The sequence below is a fragment of the Malus sylvestris genome, chromosome 8, assembly GCF_916048215.2.
Source record: "Malus sylvestris chromosome 8, drMalSylv7.2, whole genome shotgun sequence".
NCBI classification, from domain to species: domain Eukaryota; kingdom Viridiplantae; phylum Streptophyta; class Magnoliopsida; order Rosales; family Rosaceae; genus Malus; species Malus sylvestris.
In genome coordinates, this window is record NC_062267.1 from 22,119,305 (window position 1) to 22,137,568 (window position 18,264).

An 18,264-nucleotide genomic window follows, 5' to 3' on the forward strand; every position below is an offset into this window, starting at 1 on the left:
CATTTTAAATGCATAGCATCTGACTCCAAATAAATCTTATATTAATAAGTAGGCCTTTAATTAAGCTAAACGAACTCATAGCAAATTAATTAATATGTAAAGCCCATATCTCAATTGTTAAATTTCAAAGCTAAACAGCCCATTGAACAAAAACTTATATCATGTGAATGCATATGCATGTCAAACTTACTTGAGTGGATGTCTCTGAAACGCTTGTCATTTTGTGATCGAGAGCACGTGAGACAAACTTAGACTAAAATAATTACAACTGAAAACAAGCACTAGTCTAATATTACAGACTCAGGCGTTTTGTTTAGAAGCTGACAATTTTACTCTAACACTATGTCTTTTGGAGAAAGGAAAGGTGGCTTAGTGCTAGGTTCAGTGTGATGTACTGAAATTGCTTTGGGTTGTTTGGAGAAGCTTATTATAGGAGATTTCTTAAAGGCCTAAGTTGGAAGATGTGGATTTTTAATGGGAGTGTATTTTTGGGATTCTTCACAGGCTTCAGTTTCTTTAAAGATTAAGGACTGGTGCTACTTATTTGTTCTAATAGGGATGCTGTTGTTAATTAGTTTTGTCCTTTTGTTTTGTTTCTGTTGGGTTCTGTTTTGTTGTTTCTTCACAGGCTTCAGATTGTATTGTTATTATGCTTCTTGTTTATTTTCCTTTGTTTTCTTTTCATTAGTTACAATAAAGGTAAATATTAAAGGCAAAAAAACAGCGGAGGATACAATGTTAAGAATAAAAAATAAAAACAAAAAAATTAACAGGTCAAACGGGTGACTCTTTAGCTTATTGGATTAAGTTTGGATAGCTCGTTAACTTAAAGGATTAAGTTTGAATAACCCGTTAAATTAATGGATTGGGTTAAATCCGACCCAAATCTAATAAACTCGACTTGTTTACAGGTCTATCTACAATAGGTAAAAAGAATGTGCTATTCACACACCGTCTTTTACATCTCACCTACTTTTTGATAATTTTTATTCATTGATTTTCTTTAATTATCTGTAAATAAAAAAAATGTGTGAAAAGTAAAATATCACACTCCTAAGCAAAACCTCGCGCGCTATGAATCCTGAGACCGAGACGAGTCGCGCGGCGCCGCTCTATACTCTCATCGTCTTCCTCTTTCCGTCGTCATCTACTCTCTCTCTCTCACTCTCACTCTAATTTTCCAGAATTCTCCTCCACAGGCTCACAGCTCATCTGGGAGAGCTGACATTGAACTTAACGGTCTCTGGTGATTCCGTAGTTGAACAAGCTGTCGTCCGCCGACTGTAATCAAAACTCCCCCACCGACTTTTTCAATACAACTCTCTCTCTCTCTCTCTCTCTCTAGATTGGTGGGTATTGAAATTTCAACCACTATTTTCAGATCTGTGGGTATTGAAATTCCAAATTCCAGCGTTCGTCAGGTGGGTTGATAGTGGGTGAGTGGCTGCGGGTCTGATTTTCAGGTGGGCTCATGTTGGATTTGGAAATACAGAGTCATTTTTTGGTTACAGTCTTCGATTCAATCCAAACACTTGACAATAATCCCAACCTATCCATTCCAATCCTAGCCTAACCAATCCAAATACAAATCCCTTCCTGTTTCCCTCTGTTTTCTTTCTGTGTATTTTAAGCAATAAGCATGATTAGGATGTTGATTAGGACGTGGGTTTTGTTTAATGGGTCCTGATACGGTGATACCCTGGTAAGACTAGTAAATGCCTCTCCTTTCGATCAATTTCTTGCAATGCTTTGTTCTGGAGCCATCAATTGATTTCATAGTTGTAGGGTTATAAACCCGGATTAGCATTTCTTGCTTTCCTGCTACCATTTTATTTGCTGGCAATATTTCACCATGGAACCGGGCACCTCGTGGTCGACTATGGAGGATGTTTTGTTGTGCGAGTGTTGGGTTCGTGTTGCTCATGACCCGCTTACGGGTAGCGAATTGAAGCTTAATCAAATGTGGAAACAAATCCGTGCAGAGTTTTCCGAGAGGAGCAATTCGACTCGCACGGAGCAAAGTATTTCTAGCAGGTGGAAAACTCTAAACAAAAAGTTACGCAGCTGGAGAAACGCCTTGGAAAAAGCTCAAGATGATTTTCAAAGTGGCAAAAATCTTACTCATCAGGTAGTAGAATTTAATCCAATGTAATGTGATTTTGTGGATAATTAAATTTCATTTTTTTAAATTTAAATGTGTAATGCCATTTTGTAGATGATTAAATTTTATTTCTTGCAATGTTTTTCTAGGCACTACAAGCACTCTTGTTGTATAGTGCAGACAACAAGAATAAGTCATTCAAACATCACAATTGCTGGGCCGTTGTGAAGGGATGTCCGAGATTTAAGATTGCTTCCAATTGTCCAACCGTTGTCAAAAACGAGGTGCCACGGCACGATTCACCTAATGGAGATTTGCCGTTGGAGTCCCCAGTTGAAAAGGAGTCACCAACTGAAAAAAGGCCGATTCCTGTGGGTAAGAAGGTTGCGAAGAAAAGAGGTAAAAAGGGGGGTTCCTTCAATGAATGTGCAAAGTTCTTAAAAGAACTTGTTCGCCAAGGTGAAATAAATATCGAGCGGGAGAGGTTAAGAGATGAGGCACTTGCGAGAGAAAGGGAGTATGCACGAAAACAAGATGAGGTACTCCTGAGAGAAAGGATGGACAAGCGAGATCGGGAAATTATGTCCCAGAATCTAAACAATATGTCCTCTGATTCAAAACTGTTTTGGGAACAAGAAAAAGCGGATGTTATGAAAAGAAGGTGTGCAAGGGAAGATGGACCTAGCAACACAGAGTTATTCCAAGAGAGTTTATCAGGTAGTGCAGATGTCTACAGAACATGAGCTCAATACCGAACTAGGCAGCATTGAAAACAGAGGTGGATTTGTCTTTAACATGGCAGGTATTTACAGCTCTCATGTGTGGAAAGTTCAATCAATGTGTAAATACTAATGAAATGACGTAACTACTTGAGTGGACATGACTGGTTTTTCTTGAACAAATGAGTACTCAATCTTCACTATTTTCCTTGTTAGAGTTGTGCTTCATCTTTCAGTATATTGTGTACATTTGAGTTTTATCCTGCAAAGTTCTCCCGTTGGTGGCAAATCAAGACGCAATACCATAAGATATTTTCTTTGCAAGAAAATATCGTCATTTGGATATGGTAAAATAAACCGAAATACAAGCACCAAACCCTAAATTGGATCATCCTACGATGCCTTAGAATATAACTTTACTGGTCTCCTTGGATTAATTTTCTGCGTTTTTGCGGTTTATTTTAACTGTGTTGTGCTTGCTTTGTGAAATTGCATTATTACTGGGTTTTTCATGTTTCCAACTAAAGGTTGGATGATACACTGCACAAGATAACAGGGAGTCTCATTGAATATAGGACCTCTCTCTTAAAAAGGACATGGGTCAATCACTGGAGGATCTACCTTCTGTTAATATCTTTGTATATTTGATAGTTTGTTTCCTTGGAGTTGGTCTCTGCACTCAGCATGCCTTCTTGTTTGTCTGATGTCATGGTCTATCCAAGCTTAGAAGTAGCGAGAATGACTTTCATCGCACCAACTCTTCCAATAATCAGGATTTCTCATTTCAACTTTATTTATCGAAACACAATAAGTTAAATTGTTTGGATGATGTTTAAAAATCTTTCAGAACTGTGATTATGCCTTTCACTGGTGTTACTGTATTTTAAAATTTCAGTCCTCCCTTTTTATTATGGAGTGAAACATATCTGCATGAGTTTGCTTTATATGTTATAGTCATTACGACATTTGAGTTGCTTTATGTGTTTTAACCATTTCCTGCAATATTTTCTTTACCAGTAGGACACTTTTCAACTGTAGTCGAAGATTGCATTCGTTTTAGGACTTTTAAGTTGTGCATAGACATTGTTCAAACTGTGAGGTTTGGTCCAAATTACGGATAATTATTACATGCTTTTGTTAACTGCATACTAATCAGGCACTGAACATTTTAATCGTGGAGAAAAGCAGATGGACCAAGGACAATCAAAGCCTTTAGCCCAGCCGTCAGTCATGGGTTCATGCCCGAAAACATGTTAAGGCTAGGGCTGGCACCACAATCTCAGCCAAGTGCCCAAACATGCCAAATAACCACATTGCATTGGCTGCTCAGTTGCAAGCATTTGCACTTTGAGCACAATTTTGATCTTTCACAGCCTGGAAATGCCAACTTGATGCCACAGCTCATTCCACTGTTGCAGTTGAGGGTTGCTGCTCAATGAAAAGCTAATGAAAGCAACATGGCTGCATAATCTTTACCTTTTCCAGCGTCAAAGCAGCAGGTTACTTGTCCTCCAGTTGCGAGTGAGAGTTCTCCTCATGCTAATACATCTTGTGGTGCATATGGGGCAGTCTAGCTATGCAAAAGCAAAGCAGACAGTTGCGGCTAACCCTTTTGGTTGAGGTTCAAATCGTAGTAACTTTAACAATAATAACAGCATTCCTATGCAGCAGTTTTTTGTTCATGTGTTCATGGCAGAGAAAACCAGATGTGACCTAGGCAGTCAGTTCCTATTGGAAATGGAATGACTTGTACCCATCCCACGCAGTCATCTGCAAACACAAGCCACGCTGTGGACAACTCTTTCCATGTAAAAAGCTCACAAAACAATCCAGATGCAATACCATCGCCCATCGGTAGTCGAGTGGATCTTCTTCCTGAAACTTATAGGTCGTCTTCTAAAATATATGTGGGACCTAACACCTAATAAGATTATGCCACATGTGCAATAATTTTGATTATAAATCTCCATTATGTATTAACATTCAACAATCATAGAATATTAATTTTAAAAGAAATTAAAGAGATGGTAAAAATGTTTAAAAAAATGATTAGATTGGCGAACCCAAATCAAACCCACATAAGAAATTAACAGATCTAAGGCAATGTATAGCGAATTTTGAGTTTTATAGAGACAACTTTCAAGTTTTAAAGGGGACAATGGGATCAAAATCAAAATGGAACACATTATGAGTTTCAAAAAATAAAATGACGACTTTTGAGTTTCATAAAGCAACGTAATCAAGTTTCCACGTAGCTAAAATCAGCCAAAATATTTTGTAGACTTTTCCTATTTTCTTCAAATTATTATTGTTCATACATGACATTTGGCAGGTTTCAAAATTATTATTTTTCAGACATGACATTTGGTAGGTTTCAAGTAGGGCTGGGTTCGGTTGACAAATTGTGCCAAATTCCTTATGCCACATACCAACCACATATACATAATTACCGAAAATCAGTTATTGCTAGCCAACTGTCTTCTTGCGGTTGCCAAAAATCGGTTTAGCCAAAATTATTGGCTGGTTCGGTTGGTAAATAGCACAATCGATGGTTTGCAACTAAGCTACAAAAATAATAGCTCAAGCCCATGCACTGACCCGTAAACTACAAACCAAAAAAGAGAAAAAGAAGTGGCTGCTGCAATTTTTCAATTGATGATAAGCCAACATAATCATGACTTAACAAATTAAAATGAAAATCAAATCAAAACTTAATAAGCCAACAACAATGTCAGCAAACATAATCCAAATAGTTATAAGTTCACAAACTCAAAAGTCTAACTAATATAATTGTCTAAGTTCAATTGTAGCAACTAATGCATAAACAAAAAATTCAAAACTCAAAAGTATGGTTCTGGTTATAAGATCCCCCTATTATAATCCCAAAACAAATAACTTGTTGTTTTGATAATGCAACATCACTGAAGTAGCATCAACCAATGCATGTGAAATGTTCCATGAATCAATTCTTCGAAGCACTTGGAATTGATGCTCCTGCTTGAGATGTAGAACCATCAACTATTTCAATTCAAATGTTACATAAAAAAAGTATGATTAGAATGAGAAGTAATATTGAATAATAAATTAAAAATATCAATAAATATTGGATTGAAGTACTATAATTAGAATTGGAAAAAATATAGCAATACTTACATTTTTCCAGTTCTCCACATGTCAAGCATGTAAAAAATACCTAACATATCTAAATAGAATATATATATATATATATATATATATATATATATATATATATATATATATATTGGTAGGTATGACATACTGCAGGTATACAAAATCCAATACCAAAGCCATACCATTAATTGTTGGTTCGGTATAATGCTAACCGATTATGAAAAAAATACCAAAACTATACCATATTATTATGAACCAATATGTATGATTATAAATCGGTTTATGGCAAAATTTCCCAATTTCAAGCAAAAAATAAACGAGGCGAAATCATAAATCCCAACTTTTCAGGGGTAGCAATATGCAAATATGATATGAAGCAGGAGGTCCGGCTAATACACCAGAGTTTCGGTCTACAAAAATCCCAAACATCGGCGCTAGGGTTTTAAGCTAGCGCCTATATAAACACACGATTAACCTCCACATCCTCCAACCTCTCCCTCCTCTCCCCTCTCTCCGCCTCTCTCCGCGTTCTCCGTGTCTCTCTGTTTTCTTTGTGTAGATTAAGCAATAATTAAGCATAATTAGGATGCGAATTAATTGATGTGGAAATGCCTCTTCTTTCGGCTGCAAGGGTTAAGATCTTTCGATCAATTTCTTGCAATGCTTTGTTCTGGAGGCATAAATTGATTCCATAGTCTTGGGGTTCAATGCCGGATTAGTATTTCTTGCTTTTCTGGCTATCCCTTGCTTGGAACATCTCAATCTTCCCTTTAAATTATCTGTTTTTTCTTTAATTTTTCTTTTTCTTGTGTAAAATCCTAATTTTTTGTTTTTACTATAAACCCTAATTTTTTAGCATATTTGATGGATTTTGTGTTTTTTTTTTGTTGGTAAAATTTGGAGGAGCTAATTGCAATAAAAGGATTTGAAATGACGATAACTTTAATTTCTGTTATTTTCATCCTTTGCTGTTAAATCCAAGGTTTGGAAGATAAAAAACTGTAAATCCTTGTTTGATTAGCTTGTTGGGAGTGTGAATCGGGAAATTAAGAGACATTGCATGGTGGTGTTGGGAGTGTGAAACCCGTATTAGGCTTAATTGATGTGACTCGTGAGGGCGCTTGTTGAGAGTGAGAGTTCTCAAACTCATGTCCTCTCGTGGATGCATCGACCGTCGGCAATGCCGGCAATAATGGAGCTCTCCATCCTGTTTTGACTGTGAACTTGTGAGCCTGCGTGTCAAATTAGCATTTGAAATTACGCTAATATTGGACTGTGTAGTTCCGATGACTTGGGCAACCCTATCCGCTGTCAGCAGGGTTAATACCGGTTTCATCTAAGGCCATACTAATCAGGCCATTTTTTTGTCTCTTGGACCTTTAGCCCTCTAACTCCGCCTATGGCTTACATGGCCGGTCCCAAGCCCGGATAAAGGAGGAGGGGGAGGGCGTCAGGTAGTCGACAGCCGGCACTCCATGATCACGTCGAATCCTTATGAAAATGAATCCAGAACAAAATCACGCTAAAGCTAGGGCGTCACCCGTAAGTGGCGCGCTGTGTGGCCCGAGCACAGTGATAAGTGAGCAAGGGTCGCTGTATCTCCATCGGCACCCGGATGCAGTGTTAAATGAGCAAGGGGGCCATAGAAACTTCTTTTCGAACGACTCCACTCAAAGTTGTTTGGGAGCATATGCTCCTATCAACTTTACCCGGGACACACAAAAGAAGTACTTTGATCCTATTAGACGGGGGAGGGTGAAGAAGCTAGGACAGAAGGGTAGAGTTCAAGAGAGCAAAATGCGTTTAGGAACGTGGAATATAGGAACCTTAACGGGAAAATCTATGGAAGTAGTGGAAGTTATGGTGAGGAGAAGGATAAATATTATGTGCCTACAAGAAACTAAGTGGGTTGGTAGTAAGGCAAAGGATCTAGAAAACTCAGGGTTTAAACTTTGGTATTCGGGCACAAATAGAACGAGAAACGGTGTTGGCATCATCGTGGACAAGACCTTGGTACAAGATGTTGTAGATGTCAAGAGGGTAGGAGATAGAATCATGGCAATCAAGATTGTAATAGGACAAGAACTTATCAATGTGATTAGTGCGTACGCACCTCAAGTAGGGTTGGATACGAGTTCGAAGGAGAAATTTTGGGAAGATCTTGGAGACTTGGTGCAAGGAATTGCTCAGACGGAGAAGTTATTTATAGGAGGAGATTTAAATGGACACGTGGGCAGGGAGACAGGCAACTATGGAGGTTTTCATGGTGGCCATGGTTTTGGGGAGAGAAACGAGGATGGGGAAGCTATCTTGGATTTTGCAATGGCATATGATCTCTTCTTAGCCAACACATTCTTTAAGAAGAGAGAAGAACATGTGATCACCTACAAGAGTGGGTCGTCAAAAACACAAATAGATTTTCTTCTAATGAGGAAAGGGGATCGTATAACTTGTAAGGATTGCAAAGTTATACCAGGAGAGAGCGTGGCTAATCAACATCGCTTGTTGGTGATGGATGTACATATCAAAAGAGTAAGACAAAAGAACAAGACTTGGAAGTGCCCAAGGACTAGATGGTGGAATCTAAAAGAAGAAAAACAAGTCATTTTCAAAGAGAAGGTAATCACCCAATGTGTGTGGGATAGAGAGGGGGAAGCTAGCCAAATGTGGGATTCCATGGCTAGTTGTATCCGAAAAGTAGCAAAAGAGGTATTAGGAGAGTCCAAGGGCTTTGCCCCACACCAAAAGGAATCTTGGTGGTGGAATGAGGAGGTACAAACAAAGGTGAAGGCTAAGAAGGAATGTTGTAAAGCCTTATACAAGGAGAGGACCGATGAAAATGGTGAAAGGTATAGAAAAGCGAAGCAAGAGGCGAAGAAAGCTGTCAGAGAAGCTAAGTTAGCGGCTTACGACGATATGTATAAACGACTAGATACCAAAGAAGGAGAGTTGGATATCTATAAACTATCTAGAGCAAGGGAAAAGAAGACAAGGGACCTAAACCAAGTGAGGTGCATCAAGGATGAGGATGGAAAGGTTCTTGCTACAGAGAACGCGGTTAAAGACAGATGGAGAGGTTATTTTCATAATCTTTTCAATGAAGGACATGAAATGAGTGCTTCTTTAGGGGAGTTGAGTAACTCAGAAGAGTGTAGAAACTACTCTTTTTATCGTCGAATCCGGAAGGAAGAAGTGGTTGTAGCTTTGAAGAAGATGAAGCATAAAAAAGCAATAGGCCCAGACGATATACCAATCGAAGTGTGGAAACTTTTGGGAGAGACAGGTATAACATGGCTCACTGACCTTTTCAATAGGATTTTGAAAACGAAGAAGATGCCAAATGAGTGGCGAACGAGCACTTTGGTGCCTATCTACAAGAATAAGGGCGACGTACAAAATTGCATGAACTATAGGGGTATTAAGCTAATGAGTCATACAATGAAGCTCTGGGAGAGAGTCATTGAGCATAGATTGAGGCAAGAGACACGGGTTTCGGACAACCAATTCGGGTTCATGCCAGGGCGCTCAACCATGGAGGCAATCTATCTCTTACGAAGATTGATGGAAAGATATAGAGATGGGAAAAAGGATTTACACATGGTCTTTATAGATTTGGAAAAAGCGTATGATAGGGTCCCAAGAGACATTCTTTGGAGGATTTTAGAGAAGAAAGGAGTACGAGTAGCATATATCCAAGCTATAAAGGATATGTATGAAGGAGCAAAGACTGCCGTAAGAACTCATGAAGGACAAACCGAAAGCTTTCCCATAACTGTAGGATTACATCAAGGCTCATCCTTAAGTCCTTACCTTTTTGCGTTGGTAATGGATGAGTTAACAAGACATATTCAAGATGATATTCCTTGGTGTATGCTTTTCGCAGACGATATAGTGTTGATAGATGAAACTCAGGAAGGGGTAAATGCAAAGCTTAACCTTTGGAGAGAAGTGTTGGAATCTAAAGGTCTTCGCCTAAGCCGATCAAAGACAGAATATATGGAGTGCAAGTTCAGTGCAAATGGAGGCCAAAACGAGTTAGGGGTGAGAATCGGAGATCAAGAAATACCAAAGAGCGACCGTTTTCGTTACCTAGGATCTATCTTGCAAAAGAACGGAGAATTAGATGGAGATCTCAACCATAGAATACAAGCTGGATGGATGAAGTGGAAGAGTGCATCCGGCGTGTTATGTGACCGCCGTATGCCACTGAAGCTTAAGGGAAAATTTTATAGGACGGCAATAAGGCCGGCGATGCTGTATGGCACAGAATGTTGGGCGGTGAAACATCAACACGTACACAAAATGGGTGTAGCGGAGATGAGGATGCTTCGTTGGATGTGTGGGCACACAAGAAAGGATAAGATTAGGAATGAGGATATCCGGGGTAAAGTAGGAGTAGCCGAAATTGAAGGAAAGATGAGAGAAAATCGGTTACGGTGGTTTGGACATGTGCAAAGAAGGCCTACTGACGCTCCGATTAGAAGATGCGACGATGGGACAGAGGTTCAGGGCCGAAGGGGTAGAGGAAGACCTAGGAAAACTTTGGAAGAGACTCTAAGAAAAGACTTAGAGTACTTGGATCTAACGAAGGACATGACACAGGATCGAGCACAATGGCGTTCTAAGATTCATATAGCCGATCCCACTCAGTGACTTGGATTTTCCAAGTCTCCAACCGAGAAGTTTTCCTCACTCGGAAAATTAAGGGAACACTACCCCAACCTACATGCTCCACTCAGAAAGCTTCAACATACAAGCTTCAACAAAAGAAAATTCAAAGAACTTAGCGAAGAAGGCTTTGGTGTATTTAACACAATACGTTGAAATGAAGGAAAGCTTATTTATTGATATCCCCGATAAGCTACAAATATGTACATATACATGAGTCAAAATAAACACACAAGAGGGAGCCTTCACAAAGGTTGCTTAGGAGAAGTCTCAGCAGTCGGTAGAGCCCCAGAAAGAGAAGGCACCGGAGGGGGATCATTTGGAGCCTCAGTACTGGACAGAACCCTAGAAGGAGGAGGCATCAGAGGTTGATCATTTGGAGCTTCATTACGCGGTACAGCCCCAGAAGACGAAGGCAATAAATGCCTTTGGAACAAACCTACAAATCTCTGATGATCAAGTAAAACCTGACCATCAGTTTCCTTCATCTGGTCAAGCTTCCTCTTCATGTTTGTAGCATAGTCATGTGCGAGCCGGTGCAACTGTTTATTCTCATGCTTGAGCCCTCTAATCTCCTGTTTGAGACTCATCACTTCAGCCGCCAATGATTCAACTTGGCGGGTTCGAGCAAATAGGCGTTGGGCCATATTAGACACAGAACCTGCACACTGAACACTGAGAGCCAGCGAATCCTTAACAGCTAACTCATCAGACCGTTTGGAAAGTAGTCTGTTATCTTTGGGAGTGAGAAGGTTCCTGGCCACCACCGCAGCGGTCATATCATTCTTCATCACGGAATCCCCAACGGTAAGAGGACCAGTAGGGGAGACGAAGGATGGGCGCCATATGTTGTCTGGAGAAGGCGGGGCTGCCTCTTCAACAAGGTTCAAGTCAAAACGACGGTCGGAGGGGCCAGACATTTTCAAAGGTGTTGAAGAGAGAAGAGGTCGGACAAATCAAGATCTTAGAAGTGCAAGAATGAAGCTTCTACTGGTGGAGATTCAAGTGTGCTTTGGAACTTAATGTCAGCCCTTATAAAAATCTGCACTCGACGGAGCTTCAGAAATCGAAGAGGCGCCTGCTCAGAAATCGAAGAGGCGTTTGCTTTCTCAAAAGCTGGGCTGCTTAGAGATCACGAGGGTTGATCTCAGAAATCTAAGAGGCGTTTGCTTTCTCAAAAGTTGGGCTGCTCAAAGACCACGAAGGCTGGTCTCAGAAATTGAAGAGGCGCTCGCTTTCTCAAAAGCTGGGCTCCCCAGAGACCACGAGGGCCGATCTCAGAAATCGAAGAGGCACCTACTTTTCCAGCCTTGTCAGCACCTGTCACGCGCACACTCAGCTTTGCGGAAATTATGGGCATTCTGTCGAAGACTTCTGGGGAAGTAGAAAACACATGAATCTTACTGTTCAATCACCCACTTCCCACACGCAACAATAGCTCATGGGTACCACAGAAAACTTTGCCAAAGTTCTCTGCCAAAGTCGAGCACGTGAAGCTTGCAGCTCCCACTACATCGCTCTGACCAAGAAGGGTAAAAGAATAGCAAAGAAACAGCACTAACAAAGTTTAGACCCATAAATTTTGAAGGTCTAGCTACCATATTATTACCCACAAGGGTAAAGGAACAGTACCACTGCTGGATAATTGGACAGTCCCTGTGTGTCAACCTCTGTGCTTCGTGGCAAGGTAGACTAGCAAACATGCCCAACCTTTACTCACATTCGAGAAAACACTCCCAATAAGATTGCTTGCTCCAAAATCGAAGAGGCACCGTCCTCCGAATCTCGAGAGCCAGACTCCCAACATGACTACTTTCTTAAAAATCGAAGAGAGGGTAAAGGAACAGTACCATTGCTGGATAATTGGAAAGTCCCTGTGTGTCAACCTCTGTGCTTCGTGGCAAGGTAGACTAGCAAACATGCCCAACCTTTACTCACATTCGAGAAAACACTCCCAACAAGATTGCTTGCTCCAAAATCGAAGAGGCACCGCCCTCCGAATCTCGAGAGCCAGACTCCCAACATGATTACTTTCTAAAAAATCGAAGAGACACTGCTCCCCGAATCTTCGAGAGCCAGACCCCCAGCGTGACTGCTTTCTCAAAAATCGATGAGGCATCGTTCTTCGAATCAATCGAAGAGGCGCTCGCTTTCTCAAAAGCTGGGCTGCTCAGAGACCACGAGGGCCGATCTCAGAAATCGAAGAGGCACCTACTTTTCTAGCCTTGTCAGCACCTGTCACACGCACACTCAGCTTTGCAGAAATTATGGGCATTCTGTCGAAGACTTCTGGTGAAGTAGAAAGCACATGAATCTTACTGTTCAATCACCCACTTCCCACACGCAACAATAGCTCATGGGTACCACAGATAACTTTGCCAAAGTTCTCTGCCAAAGTTGAGCACGTGAAGCTTGCAGCTCCCACTACATCGCTCTGACCAAGAAAGGTAAAAGAATAGCAAAGAAACAACACTAACAAAGTTTAGACACATAAATTTTGAAGGTCTAGCTACCATATTATTACCCACAAGGGTAAAGGAACAGTACCACTGCTGGATAATTGGAAACTCCCTGTGTGTCAACCTCTGTGCTTCGTGGCAAGGTAGACTAGCAAACATGCCCAACCTTTACTCACATTCGAGAAAACACTCCCAACAAGATTGCTTGCTCCAAAATCGAAGAGGCACCGTCCTCCGAATCTCGAGAGCCAGACTCCCAACATGACTACTTTCTCAAAATCGAAGAGAGGGTAAAGGAACAGTACCATTGCTGGATAATTGGAAAGTCCCTGTGTATCAACCTTTGTGCTTCGTGGCAAGGTAGACTAGCAAACATGCCCAACCTTTACTCACATTCGAGACAACACTCCCAACAAGATTACTTGCTCCAAAATCGAAGAGGCACCGCCCTCCGAATCTCGAGAGCCAGACTCCCAACATGATTACTTCCTCAAAAATCGAAGAGACACTGCTCTCCGAATCTCGAGAGCCAGACCCCCAGCATGATTGCTTTCTCAAAAATCGAAGAGGCATCGTTCTCCGAATCTCGAGAGCCAGATACCACAGACCACTTTTTCAAAGTGCTCTGACAGAGTTAAAACATGTGAAACTGACAGCTCCCACTACCGTGCTATGACCAAGCAGGGTAAAGGAATAGCATTACTACTTGTTAGGGAGACTCCTATATATGTCAACCTCCATCCCCAACGGACAGGCAGACCTGCAAAAATGCTCAACCCTTCATCATATCTGAGAGGGCACTCCCAACGAAGCCTTTCGAAATATTCAGCTTTCTTTCCCCCCGATAATACCTCTGCAAACAAGCTATACTAGAGCAAGAATATCTCATATCATCAGGGTTAAAAGCAAGAGTATCCCATATCATGCTTTTTCCCTGTCTTTTCCTTTGGCCTTGTTTTTACCTGCAAGACAAGGAGAAAGAGAGCAATCAGTCAGCACTTGGAATCAAGCTTCCAGCCAAGAACTGACTGCCTGGAACCCCTTACCTGATTACTTACCTGGCATTGCTCTCGAGTACTCATCTTCAACATCTTATGTTTCCAGGGAAGATTCTGCATCTGCTTGAGGAACAGATAGGGCAAGTGCGAAGGATACAAGGAAGCATGTGGAGACAAGCGTAACAGCACACGTGCCGATACATCCATTACTCTGTCAAAAGCAAAAGTATCCCATATCAGCAGGGTGGAACGTACTCTAAATTTGATGGACTTGTTTTGACCCTCAAATTCTTCAGTCGGCCTTATACTCTGGAGGAAACCAGAAAACCCTCCAGCTCAGTTCAAGAATAAGCCTGTGGAAAGTTACTTCTTCAAAAGCAAAAGTATCTCATATCATCTCTTCTCATTTTTCTTCTCTTTATCCTTCATGCTGCTGCAAGATGGGGAGAAGGTGAACAATCAGTCGGAGCTCTGATTGCTTACCTTGTCTGTCACCTCTTTCAGCAGACCCCCTAGCTCGGCGACTTGGGGGACTCCTACTACATGGTTTGTATCGCGCTTGACCAAGCCTGAAACTACAAGTAAGCTTCAAGTGAAATTGATACATTACCTTGTGCATCTCCACCAGTTAAAGATACCACCCCTGGATGGAGGAAGAGTACTTCCAGAGAAGATGCCACATCTACCTATGAGACAGATAAGGCAAGTCAAGACGACTCCACACTCCGATACTTAGAAGTTTCGTGATTACGAGATCATTCTCCCACAATATTTCTTAATGTCATTTGTACTAAATCATTCACTTGTACTCACTAAAGGAGAGCTTGAACCTATGTACTTGTGTAAACCCTTCACAATTAATAAGAACTCTTCTATTCCGTGGACGTAGCCAATATGGGTGAACCACGTACATCTTGTGTTTGCTTTCCTATCTCTATCCATTTATATACTTATCCACACTAATGACCGGAGCAATCTAGCGAAGATCACAAAAAGCGACCGTTTTCGCTACCTAGGATCTATCTTGCAAGAGAACGGAGAATTAGATGGAGATCTCAACCATAGAATACGAGCTGGATGGATGAAGTGTTAGAATGCATCCGGCGTGTTGTGTGACCGTCGTAGGCCACTGAAGCTCAAGGGAAAATTTTATAGGACGGCAATAAGGCCAGCGATGTTGTATGGCACAGAATGTTGGGCGGTGAAGCATCAACACGTACACAAAATGGGTGTAGCGGAGATGAGGATGCTTCGTGGGATGTGTGGGCACACGAGAAAGGATAAGATTGGGAATGAGGATATCCGAGGTAAAGTAGGAGTAGCCGAAATTGTAGGAAAGATGAGAGAAAATCGGCTCCGGTGATTTGGACATGTGCAAAGAAGGCCGAATGACGCTCCGGTTCGAAGATGTGACTACGGGACAGAGGTTCAGGGCCGAAGGGGTAGAGGAAGACCTAGGAAAACTTTGGAAGAGACTCTAAGAAAAGACTTAGAGTACTTGGATCTAACGGAGGACATGACACAAAACCGAGCGCAATGGCGTTCTAGGATTCATATAGCCGACCCCACTTAGTGGGAAAAGGCTTTGTTGTTGTTGTTGTTGTTGGACCTTTAGCCCTCTCTATTGGAGATGGATCTACAGAAAATGCAAGCGCATTACCAATGCCATCTCTGGTTTTGTCCGACCTCTCTCTTTGGTCCCAACCAATTACGTCTAACTATGGTGTAATATTCTCGCGTCCACTCTTATCAAAATCTTGCAACATCCGCATCTCAATGTCGATGTTCTCATCATACGATGAGCAAGTATGAAGGATGGCTGTAGACGATCCTCTCTCAGAGAAAGTGCTGTTCATAGGACGAGGCCTCCAATTAAGCTCTTCTTTTTTCTAGTCAAATCTACTTGTGTTAACTGCCTCCACTATCAAACAATGAACGTCTCCATAGACACTTACACTTAAATCAGTTGGAGGTAATGCTGGTGTCTCTCGAGTCTCGAATGCCACGAGCTGTTTGTCTTCCCCAATACAAGATCTTCTGTATATATGAAACTCTTCCGTTGTATAAGTGGAAGGAGCAACTGCTTTGTAATTAAGAGAAACACGAACAATCTTGTGTTATTGAATCCCATTCCATCCCGGATTGATTAAGAAGCAACGTTCGGGTTTCATTCTCTGTTTCAGGCAAACCACATTGAGATCGACAAAATGTATCATGCATATATGTTAGGTTAGGACTCACAATTCTTCCGAGAAACTAAGAACATGTTGGTTTTTGTAGGTGTCCGAAGGCGCCATTGCCTTCATCGTATCTGATTACTTGCAAGTCGCAACACCATGCTTTCTAGAGGTTTGACAACAATTGATCGAGCAAAAAGCATTAGGTGATGGAACAGAGTGATTTTGGCATTGCAACGTCTTGGAGATACATTTGATGGAACAGAGTGATTTTGGGGGAGTCACATAAAGACGTTGAGGATACCAGTTGGGGTAGGTCCGTCGATTTTGAGTGTGCCGCTTAGTTACAAGTGTTTTCTGGATTTTTTTTTTTTTTTATGCAAAGAAATTCATTAAAGTACGAAACCTCTAGTACAACCGTTTCCAATACAATCAAAATTAAAGTCAGAAAAAGCAACATCATGTAAATAGTAATCCCAATAATGAGGATTCGAGAGGGAGAGACCAAGGTGAGCTAAAGCATCTACAACAAAGTTTGTCTTCTAAAAATGTGCTTCCAATCAACATGACTAAAGGACCGAGCCAAGATACGAATATCATTGATTATAGAGCTGACTCTCCAAGGAATCCCCCCAATGACCCTGCACAGCTTCAACGAAGAGTTTAGAGTCCCCCTCCACCATCACTTTGGTTAAACCCTTGCGCTAGCACACTGAAGCCCTTTTCGCAAACTCATCGCTTTTACTACCGAAATAGTAGCACCATTAAGGTTAAGAGCCCCCGCCCTAATCACCTGTGAATTACTGTTACGGAGCACAAAGGCAGCAGCAGCACAGTTGTTCGAAACTAAACCATCAAAATTGAGTTTAATCACATCATGTCGATCAGGAGGATGTCATTTAATAAAGGAAGAGATGGGTAAAGCCTCATTGGGGTCACACTTCCTATTAGTCTTGAGAAAAGTCGAACCAACATTACCGACGATAGAAACACAATGCGCGGGGACCGGGGGCACATTTCTGAACACTAAGTTATTTCTTTCCATCCAGATTTGCCAGCTGTTCAGAATTCCTTTACTAAGATTAGAAAGACCGTCTTTGTCATTAGAACTTAAGGATTCCATCCAATCAAAAAAATTATCATTAGTACTTATGTTACAATTATTAAAACTACCAAAAGTTGAGCTCCAAACTTTAGTAGCAAAAACACAATTACAAAAGAGAGGACATTGATCTTCTTTGGCTGTGTTACATAACAGACATAACTTATCAATATTTTTAACAAAACGACTTAAGAATTTTCTGGTTTGCAATCTTTCCTGAATCATAAGCCAAGCAAACATTTTAACTTTAGGAGGAATAGTTAGCTTCCACATTTTCTTTAACAATGTAAGGCGATTACTAGAGTAATTGTTCCGATTTTGTAGTCAGGTAGCAGACTTAATGGAAAAGTTCCCATTATTGGTTAAACCCAGGGAAGAAAATGCCGATAATATCGGCGAAATATCGCCGATATTATCGGTTTTTCGGGACGGCGATATTAAAAGTGGTATCCGCAAGCTTTTCGGCCAAATATCGCGATATTTGGAAATTATCGGCGAAATATCCATGGACGGTGGAATCGGAATCCGAGGCGACGTCGGAGAAGAACGCCGGAGACGGTGGGGCGATTCCCGGGCCGGTTTCGTCCCAAAAACCTTGCAAAAACACGAATCTTAACATCAATTTCACAAATATACATCAGATTTCACGCATGCATAAACGATTCAAGGCAGGGTGAAGTCGGAGAGATTAGGGTTTAGGGTTTCATGGAATCTCACCTGACGAAGCGGAATACGAACGATCCTTGCTCAGCGGCGCACCTCTGACTTCGCCTGAGCCACGATCAACGACGATCTGTGTGTGTGTGTGTGTGTGTGTTTGGGAGAAGAGAGATCAGAGATCTCTCTTTGTATGTGGGTGTTTGGGAGAAGAGAGATCGGAGAAGGGAGAAGAGAGATCGGAGAATGGA

General features: G+C 41.3%; 1 protein-coding gene across 3 annotated transcripts; it reads left to right on the plus strand.

Moving 5' to 3' along the window:
• The first annotated feature begins 1,048 nt into the window (after positions 1 to 1,048).
• LOC126633380 (glutathione S-transferase T3) lies at positions 1,049 to 4,502 on the plus strand. 3 transcript variants are annotated; one of them, XR_007627042.1, is made up of 3 exons: positions 1,049 to 2,128; positions 2,251 to 2,913; positions 3,986 to 4,502. XR_007627042.1 is itself a non-coding variant. In XM_050303963.1 (2 exons), exons 1-2 carry the CDS (start codon positions 1,853 to 1,855, stop codon positions 2,842 to 2,844), a joined length of 870 nt encoding a protein of 289 aa, XP_050159920.1. In that variant the 5' UTR covers positions 1,049 to 1,852; the 3' UTR covers positions 2,845 to 3,035. The 3 variants fall into 3 exon arrangements, 1 of the variants encoding a protein (XP_050159920.1); XR_007627043.1 differs by having other exon boundaries at positions 2,251 to 2,903; positions 4,009 to 4,502; XM_050303963.1 differs by lacking the exon at positions 3,986 to 4,502 and having other exon boundaries at positions 2,251 to 3,035.
• Positions 4,503 to 18,264: the final 13,762 nt, after the last annotated feature.

What these genes read in the sequence shown, in the direction of transcription:
- LOC126633380 (XM_050303963.1), top strand. Translation starts at nt 1,853, where the DNA reads ATGGAACCGGGCACCTCGTGGTCGACTATGGAGGATGTTTTGTTGTGC. An exon ending in GCAAAAATCTTACTCATCAG is followed by an intron (nt 2,129 to 2,250) that starts GTAGTAGAATTT and finishes ATGTTTTTCTAG; the next exon opens with GCACTACAAGCACTCTTGTT.